We start from the raw sequence: 25,041 nt of genomic DNA on the forward strand, positions 1-25,041 counted from the left end.
TGAATTGTTTTTAAAACAGAACAGGAATGCGTCAAACAAAGAGGTGAAGCTTTCAAAGATTCCAGAGACAGTATATGTTTTAGATTTTACTGAATAAACACCAGGCAGCCGTCACTTAGATGACCAGACGCTGGAGACTACATGCAACATCAATCTTTTTCAGATCAGTTTCTAATGTAAAACACGTCAAGCTGAAAGCTCACCAAATATAAGTTACAGCAAACAATGAGATACAGTTAAAAAAGACAGTTAAGACAGATGTACCAACACTTTGACTATCATTTATGTTTCTAATAGTTTTTGGTTGCTTCTCCCTTTTACATTATGCCTTAATTCAAGTGGTCGCTTGATGTGTAGTTCCATTTCTTCACTTAGCCACCAAAGGGTCCCAGAAGTTTGACTACAATATTGAAATTTGGATTTTTGTATTTAAATAACTTAAATCATACGATTAGCATTGAACTTTCAGTGGTGCCATACCTTGTATTACGTTTTGTAAAATACAATACAAAAAATATGTAATTCCCTTTGAACTTTTCAACCTTAAGTTAACTAAGAAAAGTAAAAAAGATTTACACTGTTTATAATGACCAACTTTATTATAACACATGCAGATCACCCATACCACAGGTACTGATGCACCCTATGACAGATTTTGGCTCTTTGTCTTTGGTACAGAGAACTCAATGTCAATTTCCCCTAAAAACAAGCTGAAATGTACATTTTTGGCATTAAGCAGACGCTTTTTATCCAAAGCAGCTTGCAGTACTGTGACAGTGTATTGTCTAAGCGCCCTTTTAATTACTAGTCCAGTACCTTAACCACCAGGCTACAACTGCCCTGAAATTTGGAATCATCTGACTACAGCACACATTTGAATTTTTTTTCAATCTATCCTTGAGCTTGGACAGCCAAGGCTCACTGATGCAGTGGGAGGCGAAGGCTGGCCCGTGTGGTCCAATCTAACAGACGAGCTACTGTAGCTCAAATTGCTGAAGAAGTTAATGCTGGTTCTGATAGAAAGGTGTCAGAATACACAGTGCATCACAGTTGCAGGGCTGTTTTGGCAGCAAAAGGGGGACCAATACAATATTAGGAAAGTGGTCATAATGTTATGCCTAATCGGTGTATACTTTCCAGTGAGACAATAATCCTAAGCTCACCTCAAGGTCGACCAAAGATTGGTTAAAGAATCAGTCCTGGAATATCCTGGAATGGCCACTAAAAATCAAAGGCCATCAAATGGTTGAAGATTCCACAAGAATATTGACCCACTTCAACTTCTATACTTCTATACACATTTTTACTTTTACTTAAAAAAAATTAAAACCACTTCTTAATTTCTACAGCAGTATGTTTGGATGAGTACTTTTCAGGGGGCATCAAAAGCAAATTATTTAATACATTTTATTTGTTTAAGAAAAGATTTTTGGAATGTTGCTTAAATGGCCTTCCAACTCAAATTGTGACCCAGTTTCCTGTTCCTGCTTTCATTGGCTTTCCCCTTAAATTTGGGTCATTGCTCTTTTCCTCTCCCCCATTTCCTTCTTCATCTCTATCTCCTCAGCTAGGAGGCGTCTGTTCAAGTTTCCTGAATCTATGATAACGCAGCAGCAGAGAAAATTTCCTGTAACCGTTCCTCTTTACAGCTGCTTCTTATCTAGGCCTGTTCAGCCACATACAAGATTTTACAAACAGGGACCTCTCCCACTCCCACTCAACCAGGAGCTAACCTCAGTTCTGAGTGTGTACCTCACTGCCATGTCTCGTAAACTGTTGCTGGCAGACAGTATCAACACAGGAAGACATTCATTACTATAATGTCAAGGGACCTCATTCCTTACGTGTTACACTAACTCCTAAATCAAGAATACACTTCCGCTAAGTTCCCAATATGCACACAGGGCAAAACCTGGGCTGGTTATCAGGATGTGTTCATGGTCAGTTTAACCATACAGGCTGTAAAGATTTGAGTGCAGAAGGTCTCATGTTAACTGTTCTGATATTTTATATAATATTTTTGGCTGACATTTTTGTTTATCATGTCATTTTAAAGTTTTGGGGTGAGTGCACTTAAAGGTCAGGTCTTTTTATTTTTTTAAAAGCATGTAGGCATAATTTACAGCAAGAGACACACTCAGTTTCTAAGATAATAATAAAATCCTTAAGTTAGCCTCATATAGTTTTTCAACACACATGATTTCTAACTGTATATGATTAAAAAAACATTGTTTAGTTACATTTATTATAAAAATGGCCAGTCGATTGCACTATGTGATATTTTTGGGATATTTGTCACAATGCCTACAATTAATTTAACTTAGGTGATTAAAATGCTTTCACATATAGTACAATGTACTGATAAATACATGACATTATAATACATTTATTTGAAAAAATACTTTAGAGATAAATAATGTACTTGGATACAAGTGCTATAAAAACACTTATGTTTCAGCTCATCAAAGCACGTTTAATATTAGAACAACATAACCCAAGTAAACACAATTTTTTTTTTAAAATAAGGCTTCATTCATTGAAGGAAAAATGCTTTTCAGCACTACCTGACCCTGTTTGACATTTACATTTTCAGCAGCTTTCAGCAGATGCTTTTATCCAAGCGACTAACAGTACTGTGACAGTATACTGTCTAAGCAATTGAGGGTTAAGAGGTATTACTTGGGTGGTGGATCATTCTCAGCACTGCAGTGACACTGACATGGTGGTGGTGTGTTAGTGTGTGTTGTGCTGGTATGAGTGGATAAGACACAGCAGTGCTGATGGAGTTTTTAAACACCTCACTGTCACTGCTGGACTGAGAATAGTCCACCAACCAAAAATATCCAGCCAACGGCACCCCGTGGGCAGCATCATGTGACCATTGATGAAGGTCTAGAAGATGACCAACTCAAACAGCAGCAATAGATGAGCGATCGTCTCTGATTTTATGTCTACAAGGTGGACGAACTAGGTAGGAGAATCTAATAGAGTGGACTCCAGCAGCGCTGCTGTGTCTGATCCACTCATACCAGCACAACACACAAACACACCACCACCATGTCATGGCACTATAAAGAATCTATAAGGGAGCCCAAGTCTCAGAATATCTTTACAATGTGGTTATAATTATGGAACTGTCCACAAACCTGCTCTGTTTAGAGTGAACGACCAGGCTTGGATTACATACAATGTCTGTAAAAATGGGTAGGGAAGAAATGCCTCTGCATGGATGTATGGTCTCAATTCTAAAGTTAAAAGGAATAAAGAAAGAACTTAAACATTTTATAATGATCACAAAATAATGATATTAGACGGCTCTCACATGCTAATGCAGCCTGCTACTTAGGTTAAGAATAAAAAGGTTAAAGGACACAAATAAAAGGTGAAAGGTCACTTTGCAATGATTACACAACTCATTACTTTCATTTCATTTGGAGGAATGCAGCTTCATCTGCACTTTGACCTTAAGACACACGTTGAGAGAAGCAGAACGGTTGATTGAAACATGAAGCATTTCCTCAGCCTTCTCTATGCTTTCACACAGCTTAAGTGGGTCAAAGTTCATGAGAACCACCACTTTGCTCTTTCCTCCTTTCTATATATGGATTACACCCTAATAGGGACACTTTGGAACAACATTATTTGAGTCCAACCCCCCTAACCCCACTGAAAAATTTTAATAGCTGCTTTCATTAAGTTTTATCAAATATGTTTACAAAAACATCTAAAAATAAAAGTTTCCATCCAAAATGACCACATGCTACAGACTGCATTTTAACAAGTTCGCATTTAATTTTCACTTTAAAAGTATTCACTTTAAAAGTATTCAAATATAAGTATTCTTATATTTAGCCACTTTTCACTAAGCACATTGCTGGTCCACCTGGAAACAGTGGGAACATTTTAGACTATGGTTGAGGTACTGGACTAGTAATCAAAAGGTTGCTAGTTTAAGCCACACCACTGACACTGTTGGGCCCTTGAGAAAAGCCCTTATGGCTCAGTTTTATAGCATTGCATTCAGTAGAACATCACTTTGGATCTATTTAATAGATTTCTAAATTGAAAACACTCATTTTCCTGACATCCCCAAATAATAGGCTAGGTATAAACCACACTAATGATTGTCACACATTGAAGGACTACAGTATCTGACTTAACTTGAATCACCACATTCTCAGCAGTTTATTTTAGAGTATCAAAAACTTACAATGATGGGCAAAAAAGATTTCAGTATACCATTCTCGTTTTCATCAGTACACTGTCAGTAATATTAATCTGTATACTGTATATACAACGATCAGCCATAACATTGAAACCACCTCCTTGTTTCTGCACTCACTGTCCATTTTATTACATTTACATTTTCAGCATTTAGCAGACGCTTTTATCCAAAGCGACTTACACAATGAGCTGAACACGATGAGCAATTGAGGGTTAAGGGCCTTGCTCAGGGACCCAACAGTGGCAACTTGGTGGTGGCGGGGCTTCAACTGGCAACCTTCTGTTTACTAGTCCAGTACCTTAACCACTGAGCTATCACTTATTAGCTCCACTTACCATATAGAAGCACTTTGAAGTTCTACAATTACTGACTGTAGTCCATCTCTTTCTCTGCATGCTTTGTTAACCCCCTTTCGAGCTCTTCTTCAATGGTCAGGACTCTCCCAGGACCACTACAGAGTAGGTATTATTTAAATGGTGGATCATTCTCAGCACTGCAGTGACACTGACATGGTGGTGGTGTGTTAGTGTGTGTTGTGCTGGTATGAGTGGATAAGACACAGCAGTGCTGATGGAGTTTTTAAACACCTCTGTCACTGCTGAACTAAGAATTGTCCACCGACCAAAAAAACATCCAGCCAACGGCACCCCATGGGCAGCGTCCTGGGACCACTGATGAGGGTCTAGAACACGACCAACTCAAACAGCAGCAATAGATGAGTGATCATCTCTGACTTTACATCTACAAGGTGGACCAACTAGGTAGGAGGGTCTAATAGAGTGGACAGTGAGTGGACACGGTATTAAAAAACTCCAACAGAACTGCTGTGTCTGATCCACTCATACCAGCACAACACACAGTAACACACCACCACCATGTCAGTGTCACTGCAGTGCTGAGAATCATCCACCACCCAAATAATACCTGCTCTGTGGTGGTCCTGTGGGGGTCCTGACCATTGAATAACAGGGTAAAAGCAGGCTAAAAAAAGCATGCAGAGAAACAGATAGACTACAGTCAGTAATTGTAGAACTACAAAGTGCTTCTATATGGTAAGTGGAGCTGATAAAATGGACAGTGAGTGTAGAAACAATGTCAAAATATACCATGGGATTTTATTAAAGTAAATTAGCAGACAAATGAGAACATCATTAATTTACCTTCTCAACTTTAAGAGCAGAACAGACCTTCTTCATCGTGGCCTGGAGAGGAGTCATGATTGATTAAAAGTCATGTTGTTTTAAAGCATTACCTCCTTATTAGGATAAGAATGAGAACAAATAAAATCAATGAAATTTAGGCTTACGTATATGGCCTTAGTGGGTAAAATAAGATACAGTGTTGAATAGATAGAATTTAAATCCGCACAAGGTTTCAAACCTATGCCAGAAGGCATAGCATCTAATATTCTGAATATGTGATTGACTCAAGATAAACAGTGTTATATACTGTAACTGTCAATGTAAACCTATTACATAAAACAAACATGTTGTTAACTTTACTGTTACTATTACCATAAGCTCCCACTCGGTTTACTTTTAGCAGCCAGTGAAACCTATGAGATTTTCTTTTCAAAAATCATAATATCCCATTTTGTTCCAGTTGCTGCCATTTTTTACCTACTATGAAGTTCTTAATCACAGAACATTTACCAAAAGGAGGGGGGTATTGAAAAACCACATGCTTTGTCCAACACACTTTCATCTAACTTTCATCATACACTTTAGTAAACTTAGAGTACTAACTGTTCTCTCTAGGACCAGTGACCGATAAAGAAAACACTTTTGCTCTATTGCTGCTCCTATTTGGCCATCTTGGCTCTGATAGTAATTAAGTAATGAAAACACATAGTCTAAGGCCCCTGGTGTGACTTTTTCAGTTAAAAACGGCTATTTTAAAATACAGAACACATCAGATTAAGCACCAGCACCTTAAAAGTGAAATTATCCAAACTGGTACCCACTTTACCAGTCAATGGCAATGAAAAATCTAATCCATGCAATTAATAAATTATCACTAATCAGCCAATATTATCATCACATATTATTACTGCTGATATGATAAAACAAATTATAAAACATCTGCAAACAGCATATAACAAACATAATATCCCTGTTTATTGGATACAGCATTACTCAAGTATACTAGATTAAAATTATACAGATGGTATAGCACAAGAGATTTAGAAAGTATTCAGACCAGTTGTCTTTTTGTGCACTCTGTTGTGTTGTGGATCATCTCTGCAGCACTCCATAGAGTCACAAGACTGAAGGCACTTGGAGTTTGCTAAATGGCATGTAAAAAACTGAGGCAACATAAGAAAAAGATTAATTTACAGTAGTGTGACAGCATGCAGTCTAAGCATTTGAGGGTTAAGAGCCTTGCTCAGGGGCCCAACAGCAGAAACCTTGCAGTGGTGGGGCTTGAACCAGCATCCTACTGATTACTAGTCCAGTACCTTAACCGCTAGGCTACAGCTGCCTCTCTGATCTTATGACACAAACATTTTACTCTTTGGGTAAAACACCAATCACTTTGTCTCGCTTTTCAACCAAAAGCCAAAGCCCCATACCTGCAAGAAAGGTTTTAACCAAATGAAGGGAATAAACACAAATAAATATGGTAGCCCAAAGATGCAACAACATCTAAGCCTGCAATGGAGAAGGTGGATAGAGCAGGGACAGTGCAAAACTGAAACCTGGCTGTCACAATATGACAGGCCATTGGCAACTGTACAGTTCTTGGAAAAAACTAAAGATAGGGAATACTAACACTAGCCAGGGGCAGCAAAACACAAGCAGTAAGCCTACGTTCTCAACTGGCACTTATTGTGATGGAGACTGCTGCGGAAAAGGGGTTGTCACATCGCCTCTGGCGCAGCTCGCTCATCCGGGGCAGTTTCAAAAATGACACCCCAGCAGAAAACTGAACCGGACCTAACCCGGCAACAAGGTTTCCAAGAGAAAAGCAGGTTTGCCAGACAGAGGAGCTGGCAAATCTGAGAGGTGAAAAACGTGAAATACAGAAGAATCTCAGCTGACGAAAAATGGCAACGTGCAATGACACGATTCTTAACATGGATCAGCTGCTCAACTACATTCAGCAGCAGACACATCTGGGTAATACCACCCTACAGTGAAACATAGAGGATGCAGCATCATTCAATGGAGCTGCTTCTCGGTGGCAGGGACAGGGAGACTGGTAAGACTTGAGGGATAGATAAATGCAGCCAAATACAGAACCATCCTTGAAGAAAACGTCTTTTAGAAAGCACAAAACTTAGTTCATCTTTGATTACAACAGTTACCCAAAGTATACAGCCAAAAAAAACAATGAAGGGGTTTAGTGGCAAGTCAGAGCGCAGACTTAAACCCACTCTGCCAGAGCTTGTGAGGATCTGCCATAAAGAGTGGGTTAAACTGCTCAAATGTGTTGGGCTTGTAGAGACCTATCTCAAAAAGCAGCTGTAATCCTGGCCTAAAGGACAAAGTAAAGCATCTGAATACGTTTATGAATAAGAGCTTTCAGTTTTGGATTTATTTTTTTATTTTTTATTTTTTTTAATTAGGTATGATTAGATGTGGACTGATGGGCAAAATGGCGATTTATACAAAATGAAATCCAAAAAGTCAAGGGATCTGAATATTTTCTAAATCCACTGTACATCATTCAGCTCCTGTAAGTTGGGTTACTTCCAGACAAACGATGTCCATGTATGAAATGTATCAAAATACTGATCTAAAAAATGCCATGTTAATCAACTCTTTTGTGTAGAATAACATTTCCAGAATCTTGTGGATCAAGTTTTTGGTTTTCAGCATCACATATTCATCATAGTGTTGGTGTTGATTTTACTCTGGAAGACAACACTTGTCGAAACCTCCTTTTCAGCTCCTGCATGTTGGGACTCTTTGGACGAGCTAGGTGTAGTCCTCCTTTCCTTTTCTCTCCGTTTACCCCTCCTAGTGCCCGGCTCATCTCTTGGCACAGGTGCATGAAAGCAGCCTGCACGCCCTCATAGTTCTCCCGGGCAGAGGCCTCAAAATATTGTCCTCCAAGCTCTGCTGCCAGCGTCTGGCCCTCATCGGTGTGTACCTGTCGTGCCCGCAGTAGGTCGCTCTTGTTGCCCATCAGGATGATGGGAATGTTACCGCTTGGATGGATGCGACGCACATGCTCATAGAGCGGCTGGATGGTGCGGTAGCTGTGAACATCAGTAATGGAAAATACCAGTACGTAGCCATCGGCCCAGTAGATGGAGCGGTTTATTTGTTCCTGGCAATACAGACCCTCTGCATCATCCTAAAAAGAGAGGTACAGAGATTTAGGATAAAGAAGTGGGTACAACTCATTGGGCAAAATGCAGGACATGTTGTCAGTCCATTATAGGGCAAACACACAGACACACACACACTTTGAGCAATTTAGTATATCCAACTTGCCTGACTGCATGTATTTGGACTGTAAAAGGAAAAAGGAGCTCACAGAAGAAACCCACACAGACACGGGAAGAACATGCAAACTCCACACAGAAAGGACCGCTCCACCTGAGATTCAAACCAAGGACCTTCTTGCTGTGAGGCGACAGTGCTCCTCACCGAGCCGCTTTATTTCTGAATAGTTAATTTCAAAGATTTAGGTTGTTTACTATAGCTGGAGACGTGCTTTTACTTGTGTTATGAATGAAACGTCTCCTTGATTACCCCTTCTTAATCGTGTTAGAGTGGTTAGAACTTTTCCTCTTTGTACTGGAGCAAGAAAATAGTTACTGAGAAAGCACTGGATACAAGCATCTGTTAAATATGTTAAAAGTTGTAATAACCCAGATATTAATTTGTTTCATTATCATGTCATTTTATATTACATTACTAATCTATATTACAAAACAGTTATTGTAATGAATTGAGAAATAGTGTTCAGTGTCAGATCTTTAAAAACAAATCCATAGTCACATGACAAATCTGTTATAGAATGTATGAATGAAATCTTATTGTGCCATAGTCCTTGTTTCACAGTGAAATTATACAAAGAGGTTCTGTATATTTAGGTCCAGTATATTTGTATCAGTTTACACACAGTTCTATTAATCTTGTTATACCATTGTACAAAAGGTACTACCGTACTATATGCTACATTGTGTGTAAATATGCCATGTGCATTACACTAATTAGAGATACTATTTATAACAGTAGGTAATAATTAGTATAGCTTTTTCATTTCTATATATCTATCCATCCATCCATAGGCCTCTTCAATGTGTACATTCATTCCTACAGAGAGATTGAACATGTATGGTGGATCAGGCTGTTCTCTTTATATTCATTTACCACTTGTGTCCATGTCACAATGTCACAACTAGACAGTAAAAGATGTTGTTGCAGCCATCCAGCCTTTTTTTTCTTAGATGCAGCCAATTGCATCTGCTGGCAATTGCAAGTGCCTGGCAAGGCTGATGACACCACTGGGGCCCGAGTTGCTGCTGTTTCTTCAAGACTTAAAATGTAAACTAAGCCTAAAACCTTAACAGGTTAGACCTGCAAAGCTAGTAGTATAATGTAAATTGTGCATGTACATAGATTAGATTAAAAGGTAAAGCTTTACTGTTTAACCTTATTTTTGTTTAAAATATCGTATAAGCTCTTACAAGAATAGGTTAATGTGAGAACAAACCAACGTTTAAAAAACATGTTTTATATTTGCCAGTTTAAGTGTTTAAGAAACAAAACAATACTAAGAGTACAAGTGTGCTGTTGTAATGATTGCACAAGTTGAACTTTCACTTATCTTTCATATTTCAACATCATGTTTGTGCATCAACACAGCAAAACAAAATCCCTCAAAGTTTGCCAAGACATGAAAACTAAAATCTAAAAAAAGAGACTTTGTTGCCAGAACTAGCAGCAAGAAGTCATGTCCAATCTCAACAGTGACACTTTTTGCAACAAAAACATAATTACTCAGTCTGTTCTCTGGCTGCAGATTAACCTTTGTGCTGCAACATCAGGCATTTTTGAGGCGGATACCCATTAGAGGGAAATTTGGAGAAGAGAAGGTTTAAACCATAATTAGAGCTGCACCTCTTCCTGTCTGGCTCTCCATTCTTTTAGTACAACCCCTGGCAAAAATTATGGAATCACCACTCTTGGAAGATGTTCTTTCAATTGTTTACTTTTGTAGAAAAAAAAGAAATCACAGACATGCCACAAAACTATCATTTCTCAAACTGCCAACCCTCTGGCATTAAGAAACAATAAAAAAAGAAACAAATATAATAGTTGTGGTCAGTCACAATTGCTTTTTTTTTAGATCAAGTAGAGGAAAAAAATATGGAATCACTCAAATCTGAGGAAAAAATTATGGAATCATTAGAAAACACTGCACCATTATTACTTTGTTGCACCACCTCTGGCTTTTATAATGGTTTAAACTCTATGAGGCATGGAGTTAACTAATGACAAACAGTATTCTTCATCAATCTGCCATCAACTGTCTCTTGCTGTTGCCAGATCAGCTTTGCAGGTTGGAACCTTGTCATTGACCATTTTCTTCAATTTCCACCAGAGATTTTCAAATGGATTGAGATCCGGACTATTTGCAGGCCATGCCATTGACATGAAAGTTTTCACGTCCTTTGCGCTATGGCAAGATGCATTATCATCTTGAAAAATGAAGTCATCATCACCAAACATCCTTTCAACTGATGGAATAAGAAAAGCGTCCAAAATTTCAATGTGGACTTTGGCATTTATTGAAGACCATCTCCCCTGTGCCTTTACCCGACATGCAGGCCCATATCATCAACAACTGTGGAAATTAACATGTTTTCTTTAGGCAGTTATCTTCATAAATTTCATTGGACAGACACCAAACAAAAGTTCCAGCATCATCACCTTGCCCAATGCAGATTCGCGATTCATCACTGAAGATCACTTTTATCCAGTCACCCACAGTCCACGATTGCTTTTCTTTAGACTACTTTAACCTTGTTCTTTTCTTTTTAGGTGTTAATGGTGGCTTTTGTTTGGCTTTTCTGTATGTAAATCCCATTTCTTTTAGGTGATTTCTTACAGTTCAGTCACAGACATTGACTCCACTTTCCGGCCACTTGTTTCTCATTTGTTTTGTTGTGCATTTTCTGTTTTCAAGACATATTGCTTTGTTTTCTATCTTGATGCTTTGATGTCTTACTTGGTCTACCAGTATGCTTCCCTTTTACAACCTTCCCATTTTGTTTGTACTTGGTCCAGATTTTAAACACAGCTTACTGGGAACAACCAACATCTTTTGCGACATTCCACAATGATTTATCTTCTTGAAGGAATTTTATAATCCTCTCATTTGTTTCAACTGACATATCTTGTGTTGGAACCATGATTCATGACAATCTGCTTTGTGCAACAGCTCTCCGAGGTGTGAGCACTCTTTTTAAACTGAAGAATAATTAGCTAATCTAATCTGCTGCAGATGTTTTGTTTTTAAACTGCAAATTACAGAGTGATTCCATAATTTTTTCCTCAGATTTGAGTGATTCCATATTTTTTTCCTCTACTTGATCTAAAAAAAGCAATTGTGACTGACCACAACTATTATATTTGTTTCTTTTTTTTATTGTTTCTTAATGCCAGAAGGTTGACATTTTGAAAAATGATAGTTTTGTGGCATGTCTGTGATTTATTTTTTTTCTACAAAATTAAACAATTGACAGAACATCTTCCAAGAGTGGTGATTCCATAATTTTTGCCAGGGGTTGTATAATGACTCTTTAACTTCAAACACCCTTTTATTTCCATTTCTGTATTCTTGGCCAGCTGGCCAAATGCTATTACTTAAGTCACTCACAGAGTTTATCAGAGGTTTGCAGAGGTCCCAGAGGTAAACTTTAAATAATAGCCAGGACATAAAACCTAGATTAACGAAGGAAGCACACATAAAAAATAAGAATTGGAAAACAGCAATGAAGTACCTGGAGTGATACACAGGGAGTATCCTGCACTTGTAATGAAACCTGCTCCCCATCTAGGTTGATCTTTCTTGAATACAAGGCCCCTAGGATAATAAATAGCAAGTTGCTGGTTTGTTTTATGTCATACACAGTACATGGTATATAAAAATAAATATACATATAAGCGTGTGCATGTGGGCAGAAATTACCTGTGTTGGCTTCATAATCACCAATGAATCTCTTCGTCAGAAACCGTACTATTAAGGCTGAAAATTTAAAAAAGGCTTTTAAATTTACTATGAGCACTATTCACCACTTAAAATAATGGGCTATTATTCACCCAATCTGCAATATATGGATGATGATTTCAGTCAATAATTGTAAACATTTATCTGTAATGAAAAATGTAATGAAACCTGTTCAGTCAACAAAAAAATAAAATATTCCTAATAGCTTGGCACTGGGAATGCATCAGTTTTAAACCTCATCTCTAGTCACTGACTTTGAGGAGTTTGACGTGTGTTGATTATCAGCTTTCTTGGCGTACTTTGGTTTCCAACCTCCTTAAATCACACAGATTTGATTCTTTAAAATGCCCCTAGGTGTTAGCGGGTGAGTGAATAGGTAAGTGTGAGATGCCCTGTCAGTGATGGAGGGATTCCTGTCCTGCAACTAGTGTTTCTGAGTGGCGCCAGAACAGGATGAGTGCTGACATGGTTGTTTATGGTAAACACTTATAAGATTTGGATGTAGTAAAAAAAAAAAGACTGAAGACTGACACTTTTAAATCCAGCTTACAATGATAGTTAATCATAGCAGATTTTGAAGGTTTTAGATGGATTTATGCTGGTCTAAGCTGTTTGCACTGGACGGCCACCTAAGTGAGGCTGGTAATGCTGGTCGTTCACCCTCGTCAAGATGGATACTTAAAGCCTAAATGTTTAAGATTGTTTTGCTGGTAAACCAACACAGTAATTCACATTCACAGCATTTAGCAGACGCTTTTATCCATAGCGACTTACAGTCGTGACAGTATACAATCTAAGCAATTGAGTGTTAACTGCCTTGTTCAAGGGCCCAACAGTGGCAACCTGGCAGTGGTGGGTCTTGCACCAGGAACCTTCTGATTTCTAGTCCAGTATCTTAACCACTAGGCTATAACAGCCCAAGTAATAACCAGCAAATACCACTTAGGTTGACCAGTATAAGTTGGTAAACCAGCTTAATCATCTACCAGAAATATGAACATTTAACATGATGGTCAGCAAGTTGGTATTGGTCTGTCTGTAGCTGGTCAACCATCTAAACCACCTTCAAATTTTTTCTGCACAGCATTCGTACTAAAGGCTACATGTGTCGTCCCCTGGTGGACAGTATTAAGGACGTGTCACATGCCAGTTAAACAGTTATAAATGTGACCATTTTTACACATTATACTAACGTTTGTATTGCCTTGCACACAGTGAACTTAATAAAACAAAATACATATTAGTTACGTAATGTAAGTACTTAAAAAAGTGCATATAAAATAGACTACACTTTTACACATTTAAACCATATGTAATAATAATAAGTAAGATTCAGTTAGTACCTGTTTTTCCCACATTACTCGCTCCGAGAACCACTATTTTAACGGTTTTATTAGGCACACAGTCCAGGCTCGGGTACTCTGGTATAGGAACTAACAGAAAGTTACCAGAGCCGCTGCTCATTGTTCTCGGCTGCTCCGTAAGACGCATTTAAAAATATTCAACTTTATCCGAGTGTCTGGTGATGAATAACTCATTTAAAAGTCTTCCCAAACAGGATTAGTTTAAGTCTCCAGACTCTTCGCGGCATAGTTTTGCATTCTGGAAGAGTTTCTCATACTGTGAGAACCATCCGCCCGATCATGTCCACTTCCACCAAATGATCCTCCTGACATACCGACTGAATAAAACCAGTCCCAGTCTGCTCCGGATAGTGCTCATCCACAGCCGTTCTTCAAGGGTTATTCTCTTTTTTTGTTTCTCGTATGAAACACTTTAAATATCCACATTCTTGCAGAACAATGTGATCACAGGCAGTAACGGTGCTGATCGGTGCAATGGTCGGTTACAGATGGATCCTCCAGCACTGGAGCTGCTACACTGCAGGGGCGGATGATACCAATCACAAAGCACCAAAAACACACTGGTGCTTCCAAAATGCACTGAGACATCTGAGACATCCGCAATTAGAAACATCTGGACTAGGTGAAACAAAAATAACAATTTCAATTAAGAATAAATATAAACTATTTTTTAGAATATTTTAAGACATTAGGCATACTTTACATTTTTATTTGTTTTAATTTCAAATCAAATAATTGTATTGTTACTTCACATTTACACAGATGTGAAAGGTGAGTGAAAATCTTAGGTGCATAGTCCCTAACAGTTGCAATACACATTAAATACAAAAAATATACACATTAACTTACATAAACTAGCACAATCTTTTCAATATATACAGATATTTGTAGAGGCTATCAATGTGCAGATGTACAAAAATTATGAATGGGAATGAGTAATATACATCTATAAGATTTGGAATAGTTATTAAAGTTCAAGATGTACAGGTGTTGTACAAGATGTGAATTATACATAGTATGTGTGCAAGTGGGGTGGATATAGTTCAGGTGAGTAAAGTGCAGAAAAATTCAATTCCCAGTTTCCAACTCTTTCATGTATTGCACCTTGAACCAATTGTATTCATACATTCATTCATTCATTGTCTGTTTTACCACTGCTTCATCCTATTCAGAGTCTCAGTTGGTCCAATTCACTGGACGGAGGGCATAAAACACCCCGGGCAGGTCACCAGTCCATCACAGGGCAAACACACTCACACACATTCACACACACACTCACACCTAGTGGGACTTTTAGTATCTTTAATAAGCCTGACTGCATGTCTTTGGACTGTGGGAGGAAACCAGGTATATTGGGTTATACTGTATACAATGACAGGAAACCTGTATTTAGCACAAGAAGTTTTTATTCATATTTTTCCAGGTCATATATCCACTTTAGGTGTACACACATAATGTCTTTTCACTTCGTACTTACAAATATGAACAGACATTAACCAAATCTATGTTTGTTTACGCATATAAACATCAATAATAACACAACAATAAATAGTGAAAAAAGTGAGTTAGACTGGAGCCTATTTGTACTTGGGTGAGGAAATGCTGGCTGAGGAAAATACAAAGCACTTCAATTGACCAAAAAGCATCTGCCTATTGCTGTAAATGTATGGTATGTATGTAAAATATTCAGGTAGTTAGGAAGCTGGTCTATATTTGCCTTTCTAGACAGGCATCGTTGTTTGTAAATTATTGCGACCAGCTACAGAAAGTCAGTAAAGAGAATGCAACAGTGGTAAAATGTGGCAATAGGTACATTGGAGGGGTCTAATAGTGGACATGGGGAGACCTGCTAGGTATGAGTTGCAGTAATTTAGTTTTAAGATAACAGTAAATATGACAATTTAAATGGTTTTAATGAAAACATTAAATATGATTAAGGAACCTGCATGATTGGGTCAGGTTACCATTAAAAAATGACAGCTATCCATCAGTTCTCCAACTTAATCCAGATAAATTACGTAATCCCTGCTTGGAATTTTTAATTTGTGCCTATTTTTTGCAAATTGTGCCATGTGTTTTATAACACTGCCCTGTCCTGTGAATAGTTAAGACAAGAGTTTAGTTTCTTTGCAGAAATCCACAATGTTATCTCTGAAAGAAATTAAAAGTGTTATCTTTAAAAGTAAATAACATATAAGAAAAATAGGTTAAAAAAAACATATAGGTTTAAAATAAGCCTATTTTATAAACAACTTTAGTCTAAATTAATAATGTACACTGTATCCATGTTTTGACCATGCTACAAATAATAAGTTTAAACTTTGTTCTTTTAAATGCTTCTGAAATTTGTTTTGATGAATGACTTGTTTATCAATACCTAAATTTTAATAAGTCACTATAGCCCAGGTTGCTATACTTATAAAATTGGGATGCATATAATTAATAAAAATGATGAATTAGTTTATACAGTATTTTGTATAAACTTTTATTTATCATTAAAAAAGTAAATCAGTTTTTTATAATTAGCATTACAGATTATCTAAGTAACCGTTTTTTAATATATTAAAAATGCAGTGTGTAAGTAGGCTATACACCGATCAGCCATAACATTAAAACCACCTCCTGGTTTCTACACTCACTGTCCATTTTATCAGCTCCACTTACCATATAGAAGCACTCTGTAGTTCTACAATTACTGGCTGTAATCCATCTATTTCTCTACATACTTTTTAGCCTGCTTTTACCCTGTTCTTCAATGGTCAGGACCCCCCACAGGACCACCACAGAGTAGGTATTATTTAGGTGGTGGATCATTCTCAGCACTGCAGTGACAATGACATGGTGGTGATGTGTTAGTGTGTGTTGTGCTGGTATGAGTGGATCAGACACAGCAGCGCTGCTGGAGGTTTTAAATACTGTGTCCACTCACTGTTCAGTCTATTAGACACTCCTACCTAGTTGGTCCACCTTGTAGATGTAAAGTCAGAGATGATCACTCATCTATTGCTGCTGTTTAAGTTGGTCATCTTCAAGACCTTCATCAGTGGTCACAGGATGCTGCCCATGGGGCGCTGTTGGCTGAATATTTTTGGTTGGTGGACTACTCTCAGTCCAGCAGTGACAGTGAGGTGTTTAAAAACGCAATGAGGCCGCTCAGGTGGTGCAGCGGTAAAACACACGCTGTTCACCAGAGCTGAGATCTCGAATACATTGTATCGAATCTCGGCTCTGCATGCCGGCTGAGCGACCACATGAACAACGATTGGCCTGTTGTTCAGATAGGGGCGGGTTTAAGCCGGATGGGGACTCTCTCTCAGACTAGTGCGATAACGACCTCTGCTCAGAGATGGGAAAGGAGTGCAGTAGAGGGTGTGGCTCTCCGTACACGGCGCTGTACTGCACTGCACTCGTCAAGTGTAGGTAATAAGATGTTCGATTGCTGTGCATGTGTCAGAGGGGGCGTGGAGCAGCCTCGTCCTCCCCAATCAGGAGCAGGGACCAGCATTAGTGAGAGGAAAAGTGGGAGAAAAAGTGAAAAAAAAATAAAACAATCAGCATTGCTGTGTCTTATCCACTTACACCAGCACAACACACACTAACACACCACCACCATGTCAGTGTCACTGCAGTGCTGAGAATGATCCACCACCTAAATAATACCTGCTCTGTGGTGGTCCTGTGGGGGTCCTGACCATTGAAGAACAGGGTGAAAGCAGGCTAAAAAAAAGTATGTAGAGAAACAGATGGACTACAGCCAGTAATTGTAGAACTACAAAGTGCTTCTATATGGTAAGTGGAGCTGATAAAATGGACAGTGAGTGTAGAAACAAGGAGGTGGTTTTAATGTTATGGCTGATCGGTGTATACTACTGTACTACTTTAACTAACAATTATAAAACTACTATTACTATTATTTAACTACGAATAATAATACAGCTAGTGCTACTACATCAAATAATAAACATAATAAAATGCTACTAATAATAAAATAGTACTGTGTTGTGTCATTTATTTACGCATTATTTCAATCCGCTTGTTAAGTGGTGACGTGTCGACCTTATGATACGTCACATCCGGGTCCAAGTTGGCCGAGTCTCTCGTAATTTCAATATGCCACAGTGCTGTGTGCCGTACTGCTTCAACAGGTCCGAGTCGAGAAAAAAAACGACCCAACTGTCTTTTTACCGCTTTCCTTGCGATTAGATATCATGAAGTAATATTTTTGTTCATAATTCAATGTAAAAAGGTAAACTGTCATTGTATATTCATTACACGTGTTTCAAGCTTTTTTTTTTTTTCTTTTTCATATAATAATGTGAGATTCTGGATTTTTACTATATAAGCTATAAGCTATACTGATTAAAAGTAAAACCAAAGAGTTAGAAATGTCAGTTTTCATGTAATGAATTAAAAATATGACCGCTTACCTCTTGATGAGGTGACATGAAATGAAATAATGACATGAACTTTTCATGATATTCTGATTACCTGAAGTGCACTAGTGTACTGCACATCTTGTCTTATTTGTATCTTAATGTATGTTTCTAATATATATATAATATATGTATATAATAAGACCTTTTCTCGTCCAGACGGCTATTGAGAAGGACTAGACATTTATGACTCGGGTAATGTTTGTAAATCCAATTTCCAACGACAGCAACACGAGTTCCTTAAGTTTTCCACAAACAGAATTTATTTTAACTTTCTTCTTACATTGACTTATCCGTTAATCCAAGTTTCTTATAAAAACTCACTATGTTCGCAATTGGCGTATAACAAACAAAACTACGATCATAAATCTGTTGCTCCACGTCCTCTTTCTTTCCGTATATTTGATAAATATTGTCAGTATATAGAGTCAGTACAATTCTGCCCCCCGCAGGCTCCACCGAAGAGGACTAATGAATAACAGCATACACTGATTACCAGGAAAAATCATCAATAGCTGAAATACCAAGTCATCTCAAATAAGTATTCTTTAACCAAAGAGAAAATATTTATGACAATAAACATAGATCATTACAATTAGTGCAATATGGATCTTACAATATATATATATAAAAAGGTTCACAGGTTTAGCTATATTGTTTGCGTTTGCGATTAGGTCATACCTGTCAAGTTTTGGATTTAAAGTTTTCGAGCCGTCCCACCAGCCCAACCGAGGTTCAGTATCCCTTACATTTTAAGACAGGTTTACAAGAAATCTAAAATAACCACCTGTGAACCACTTACAAACTGCAATTAGATTATCAGAATCTGATAGGCCTACCTTTGTTGACACTGAAATGCTGTGGACATTCCTACATATGTAATTCTTATAATACAGCCTAAATGAAAACACAGTTACAAACCTTACAGAATGCATAACTCTGCCCCATCCTGCTCCTCTTTAGAAAGGTAAATTCGATGTCCCATTTCTCTAGATATTTGCATGCAGTCTTTACTTTTTTGGCAGGATTGCCCTATCTCTCCTTGCATCCATCCATCTCTCCCTGTTCCAGGTTTGTTCCCGCTGTCCGCACTAACCTCGTGAGAACTGCCACTTGCAGCAGCCTGGGAGGCAGTTCTCACGAGGTTAGTGACATTTCAGTTTGGAGAGGCACAGGAATGTTTTTTAAAATTATAATTAGTGATGGGAATTCCGGCTCTTTTTAGAGAGCCGGTTCTTTTGGCTCGGCTCACTGAAAAGAGCCGGCTCTTTCGGCTCCCAAGTGGCTCCTTAGATTTTTTTTGTTCCTTAAATTAATTTATTACCAAATTACATGTAAAATTTATTACTAATGTAAAAACATTGTATCAAATGTTTATTATTTAAATTGTTTTATTTATATACTCAACATGGAAGAGTGCTACAACAATCAATTATAAAATACAAAAACAAAGACCCATCTCAATTAAACAAAAAGGTCTGATTGTGTATATTATTTGTACATTTGCATCTAGGGTAAAAGAACACATCAACAAAGCATCACTCAACAAAGTATAAATGAAAATGTGCAAAAAAAAAAAATAAGCAGCATCCAGGTATTTGTAAGTCTTTAGCGAAGATCCTGTTTCTCCTTCTGTTTTCATCTGCCCTGTTTTTTTGAAAAGATTCTCTTTGAGGGGACAGATGTTGCTACATTACACAGTCTATGTGCCATCACATGTATAAGATGTGGGTAGACTGAATACACCAGTTCAGTGGGTCTGTAAAAGGGGCTCCTCGTGTCCAAACTTTACTGTTTCCTCTCACTCATGTTCCTCACCTTTCCAGCGTGTAATGTCTGCGTATGTAAAGCGCAATGTCAAACTTCATCAAGTTCTCTCTCTCTCTCTCTCTCTCTCTCTCTCTCTCTCTCAATTCAATTCAATTCAAAAAGTGCTTTATTAGCATGACAAATATTCACATTTGTATTGCCAAAGCGCATTTACAAACTAGATAATAAATGAAAAAAAAAAAAAGAATAATAATAATTGCATACGTAAACATTCATATTAATTTAAAGGATGTTCAATAACCTTAGTAATTAGCCTTAAAAAATTAACATAAACAAATTGAAACAAGTATATAAAGTGTGTATATGTATGTGTGGAAAAAGTATTTGTAAGTGTGTGTGTGTGTGCGCGTGTGTGTGCATTTGATGGTGTGTGTGTGCATTTGATGGTGTGTGTGTATGGTGTGTGTATGATGGTGTGTGTGTGCGAGTATGTGTGAGTGTGTATGGGATACAGTATAAGGTCACTCACTGTCCCTCACCTGGTGGCAGGTGTGTAGGTAGAGAGCTGCGAGTGTGCAGCTCGCTCTGTGCTCCCCCAGTATGTAGGGCAGCTTGTCAGGGTTTGAGAGAGAATTAAAATTGGGGATAATTTTGTTGATTTTGGTAAAAAATTGTTTTCGAATTTGTGTGTATTTTGTACATTCAGTGAGGAAGTGCAGCTCTGTCTCTATTTGGTTTGAAGAGCAGTGTTGACACACTCTCTCCTCTCTGGGCATCCAGGACTGTCTGTGTCGTCCCGTCTCGATGGCCAGGCTGTGTTCGCTGAGTCTGTACCTTGTCAAGGTGTTTCTGAGTTTTGGATCAGTTACAGTGCTGAGATAATCTGCCACACTATACTGTCTATTTAGAGCCAAATAACATTGTAGTTTACTTTGGAGTTTAGTTTGTGTTTCCCAATAGGCCAAATAGTTTATCTTTAATTCATGTGTAATTTGATCAGTTCTGATTAGGTTCTGGTCTTGAGTCTTAATAGTGTTAGTCTGTGTTAGTGGTGTGTTAGTATGTGTTAATGGTGTGTTAATGCAGTGACTCAGGACCAGTTGGATGAGGGGACTGGTATCTTTGCTCAGCTCTTGGTATTGCAGAGCTTTGTAATGATACGAGTGTGGGTCGCTCTCTTTGAGATGATTCCAGAATTTTATTGCCCTTTTTTGTATATTAATAATAAGTGGGTATCGGCCTAATTCTGCCCTGCACACATTGTTGGTGGTGTGTCTGTGCAACTTTAATATTGTTTTACAAAATTCTGTGTGCAGGGTCTCAATTGGATGTTGTTCCCATTTGTTAAATTGTTGGTGTGTAAGCGGGCCCCACACTTCACTGCCATACAGGGCAATTGGTTCAATTATTGCGCCAAATATTTTGAGCCAAATTTTGATTGGGATTTCTACAGAAGTTTGTTTTTTTATGGCATAGAAAGCTCTGCGTGCTTTTTCTCTCAGTTCATTCACTGCCAGGTTGTAGTTTCCTGATGAACTAATGTTTAGTCCAAGGTAGGTATAGTTTTTAGAGTGTTCAATTTCATGATGTCCTAATTTATATGTGTGTTTGGTTCCCTGAGATCTGGATCTTTTCTGGAAGGTCATAATTTTAGTCTTTTTGAGGTTGACTGTCAGGGCCCAGGTCTGACAGTACTGCTGCAGCAGGTCCAGTTTGTGCTGGAGACCCTGAGCGCTGGGGGACAGCAGGACCGGATCTCTCTCTCTCTCTCCTGTTCGTGTGCACACCGCTACGCATCTTGACCAATCATGTGCGGCTTTAACAGAAAAAAAACCCGAAAAAAAAAACGAATCGGCTCCCGATCAGGAGCCGTATCCCGTCGTTCACTTTAAAGAGCCGACTCTTAGAGCCGGATCAATCGCGACCGACCCATCACTAATTATAATATAATACGGGAAATTTACGGGAAAATACTAATATGGGAGGACGGCGGGAAAGAGGGGTCAAATACGGTAGTTTCCCGGCCAAAACGGGAGACTTGACAGGTATGGATTAGGTTCGTTTGGCCCCGGAAATGACGCGTGACGTCACACTTAACAAGCGAATACTGTACTACAGTATTTAAACTGCGTCTTACGCATACCACGCATGCGTAGGAATTATGCGCATGCGCGGCGCAGACCCAGCAGGAAGGTACTAAGATCGCGTAGTGACAGGAGAAGACGCGCCCTCACGTCTACAGCGGCTGGACAGGCGACAGGTTTTCCCCGGAAATTCAGCCTTGTGCGGCTGTCACGCTTTTTAAAACTGGGGTTCGGTCCAGGATGGCGGCAGACGGATGGAAATACTGATGACTGTCCGAAAAATCGCCTCGATTTGTACGATGGTGAGTGTTATTTTTCTCCGCTTATTTACTGGTGTGTATCCACTGGATCTGTAGCCGGTTTTTATGTTGCATTCAAGTGCTCGTCGGATGTTATTTCCCGATTGGAAAGTCGCAATGATAAAGCATTTGCATTCACGTTCTCCCCTTAAGTTAGCTGATTACTTAACTTGTTTTATGTTGCAGTCTTTGGCACATTAAAGTGATCGATATCATGCAACTAAAGGTTAGATGTGTAAGCTATTGTATATGGCCTATGAGTGACGAAGGAAGTTATTTATTACTTCTTATCAAACATTTACAATTTGAAACATCGTTTACTTTTACTTGTTATACAGGTAAATGTTAAGTACAAATCTCGAGTGTTTTTGTACGTGGCGTCTAAAACTAACGATTCTGTGGCAATGTTTACGTTTCACTTTTAGGTCAGAAACTTGTTTTCACCCGAATTTGGGAAGCACATTAAGGTAGCATGAGTGTAGCTAACAGGGAAGGAAGGTAAACAGCTAGCAGTCTGAATATACCGAAAGTCCTTGTTATTAGTGATTATTCTATAATGGAGAGGTCTTAATGACTTAATGACTTGTTTTAGGGTGCAAATGAGGATTTATCTAACCACACATTGTGAGCGGTGTACCAAAACAGTTAGCATGTAAGCTAAAGCTAGCTTCCCAACCGTTAGCCGTGTGGATCAGCTTGCATTACATACCACCCCTAATTACTGAACAGTATGTTTAAATAAGCAGCGAGAGCATTTGTGGAGTACTTTGCTCTCTATTTAAGGTAGGATGGCTTCACGAGTTTTTTTGTTAATTAAATAAATAAATAAACAAACGTATTTTTAATGGTATCATGTTTGTAAATGTATGAAGTAGGAGTAGTACTCCGATCAGCCTTAACATTAAAACCTCCTCCTTGTTTGTACACTCACTGTCCATTTTATCAGCTCCACTTACACACTATGTGGTATAGAAGCACTTTAAAGTTCTACAATTACTGACTGTAGTCCATCTGCTTCTCTACATACCGTTTTCACCCTGTTCTTCAATAGTCAGAAATAGGGAAATTAACTTGTTACAGCAGCATGAAGACAAGAATACAAGAAATACAACTAAGTAAAAAATATTGCACACATAGTGTGTAGTTATTTACTCTTAAAAAATAATATATACATTAAAAATATGCAAAACATATTAAGTTATTGCACTTATTGTGAATAGGTTACATATTGCACTTGTTATTACACCCAACATGAAAGATTAGGAATGAGTGATATTATTATATATTATTAGTGTGATTGCAGAATGCAAGCACACTATTGTTATTGTTATTTTCGTTTTCAATATATTATTGCCATTCCGCCCGTTTTTTGTCTCCCTTTCTTCGTCCGCAATTTTCGAGATATCGACCCCGTTCCAGTGCCAAATCGTCCGGCCCATACGGGAATGGACTGCTTGTATACAGCTTTTGGATCGAACCAACACTGTGGGTACAGTGCCCGTTTTAAGGTGCCCGTTTTGCCCCATTGACTCCCATTCATTTTGAAAAAAATTTCGAGCTATCAACGCCGTTCCAACCCTTGATCGACCGGGTCATTAATTAGCGCCCAAATCCAAAAAATCATCCGGATACGCCCATCCGTGTGGCATTTATGCCCGTTTTCGCCCGAATTTTTGGACAAAAATCTTGACACCTTTGGCTTTCCACAGAACGTCAACGTGATGACGTAGGCGGCATCTTCAGGCCGTTCTGAGAATAGAAAATGGCGGCCGCCAAAAAATCTGACTTATTTTGGTCTGTAACTAAAGTATTAGTGATTTTTAAGATGAAAACGCTGCACAGAATGAAATTATAGTGCAGTTACACTTAGCAGTGAGCGTCAAATCGTTCGCGTTGCAACAGAAAAAAAGATATTTATATCCGTTAGCTTCAAGGCTAACGGATGCATTAAAATCAATGGGAATTGCTAAATGCTAAAAGAGGGACCGAAGTCTGAGTGCACTATGCTTGAAAGCTGTAAATGAGACACAGCCGATCATAGATTGCGCAATACCATGGCCCCTGCAGTGATAATCACATGTAAATGAATGAGTACTGATTTGTAAGCAGTACAAACGTGCAGAAATGCATTTTTTTACAGGTTTGGCTTTTCAAACACACCCAGAGTGAACTTGTGCTCATACCACAGCTTGTGCACAGATACAGTGGCCTGTCTGGGAGAAAGTATTCACACCCCATGCACCGCACCACTTCTAAACGCATGCGCGCCCCCGACCTGCGCACGCCCGCCGACCGGCACACGGCAATCACACTCGCATTTTCTCAGGAAATGCACTCTCTAGTTATATATTATTATTGTTGTAAGCTCTGATGGCTGCGGGAATAAAGGACCTGCGGTAGCGCTCCTTCTTACACAGGGGGTGGTGGAGTCTGGTACTGAAGGAGCTTGTTATTAGTGTGATTGCAGAATGCAAGCACACTATTGTTATTAGTGTGATTGCAGAATGCAAGCACACTATTGTTATTAGTGTGATTGCAGAATGCAAGCACACTATTAGTGTGATTGCCTAAAGGCAATCATACTATTGTTATCCGTTAGTCATATTATTAGTGTGATTGCAGAATGCAAGCACACTATTAGTGTGATTGCCTAAAGGCAATCATACTATTGTTATC

The 25,041-nt window shown here is 38.5% G+C and overlaps 2 protein-coding genes across 2 annotated transcripts in view; one reads left to right on the forward strand and one right to left on the reverse strand.

Moving 5' to 3' along the window:
• Positions 1–6,320: 6,320 nt before the first annotated feature.
• rasl11a (RAS-like, family 11, member A) lies at positions 6,321–14,175 on the reverse strand. The gene is made up of 4 exons (XM_062993291.1): positions 13,759–14,175; positions 12,377–12,433; positions 12,189–12,271; positions 6,321–8,527 (listed from the first exon to the last, which is right to left on the reverse strand). The coding sequence occupies exons 1-4, from the start codon at positions 13,904–13,906 to the stop codon at positions 8,057–8,059; spliced, it is 759 nt and encodes a 252-aa protein (XP_062849361.1). The 5' UTR covers positions 13,907–14,175; the 3' UTR covers positions 6,321–8,056.
• A 7,948-nt stretch (positions 14,176–22,123) lies between these two features.
• The window catches only part of usp12b (ubiquitin specific peptidase 12b), a 30,909-nt gene continuing 27,991 nt past the window's right edge, over positions 22,124–25,041 (forward strand). Inside the window, exon 1 of the mRNA XM_062994257.1 lies at positions 22,124–22,368. Coding sequence (XP_062850327.1) covers positions 22,321–22,368 — 48 coding nt within the window. The 5' untranslated portion in view covers positions 22,124–22,320. The remainder of the gene's footprint in view (positions 22,369–25,041) is intronic.

Source organism: Trichomycterus rosablanca, chromosome 4 (genome assembly GCF_030014385.1).
Source record: "Trichomycterus rosablanca isolate fTriRos1 chromosome 4, fTriRos1.hap1, whole genome shotgun sequence".
Classification (NCBI taxonomy): Eukaryota; Metazoa; Chordata; class Actinopteri; order Siluriformes; family Trichomycteridae; genus Trichomycterus; species Trichomycterus rosablanca.

Coding starts and splice junctions, on each gene's coding strand:
- rasl11a (XM_062993291.1), bottom strand. CDS start 13,906: ATGCGTCTTACGGAGCAGCCGAGAACAATGAGCAGCGGCTCTGGTAAC. Junction 12,434..13,758: donor GAGTAATGTGGGAAAAACAG/GTACTAACTGAA, acceptor TTAAATTTTCAG/CCTTAATAGTACGGTTTCTG. Junction 8,528..12,188: donor CTCCCTGTGTATCACTCCAG/GTACTTCATTGC, acceptor CTCTCTTTTTAG/GATGATGCAGAGGGTCTGTA.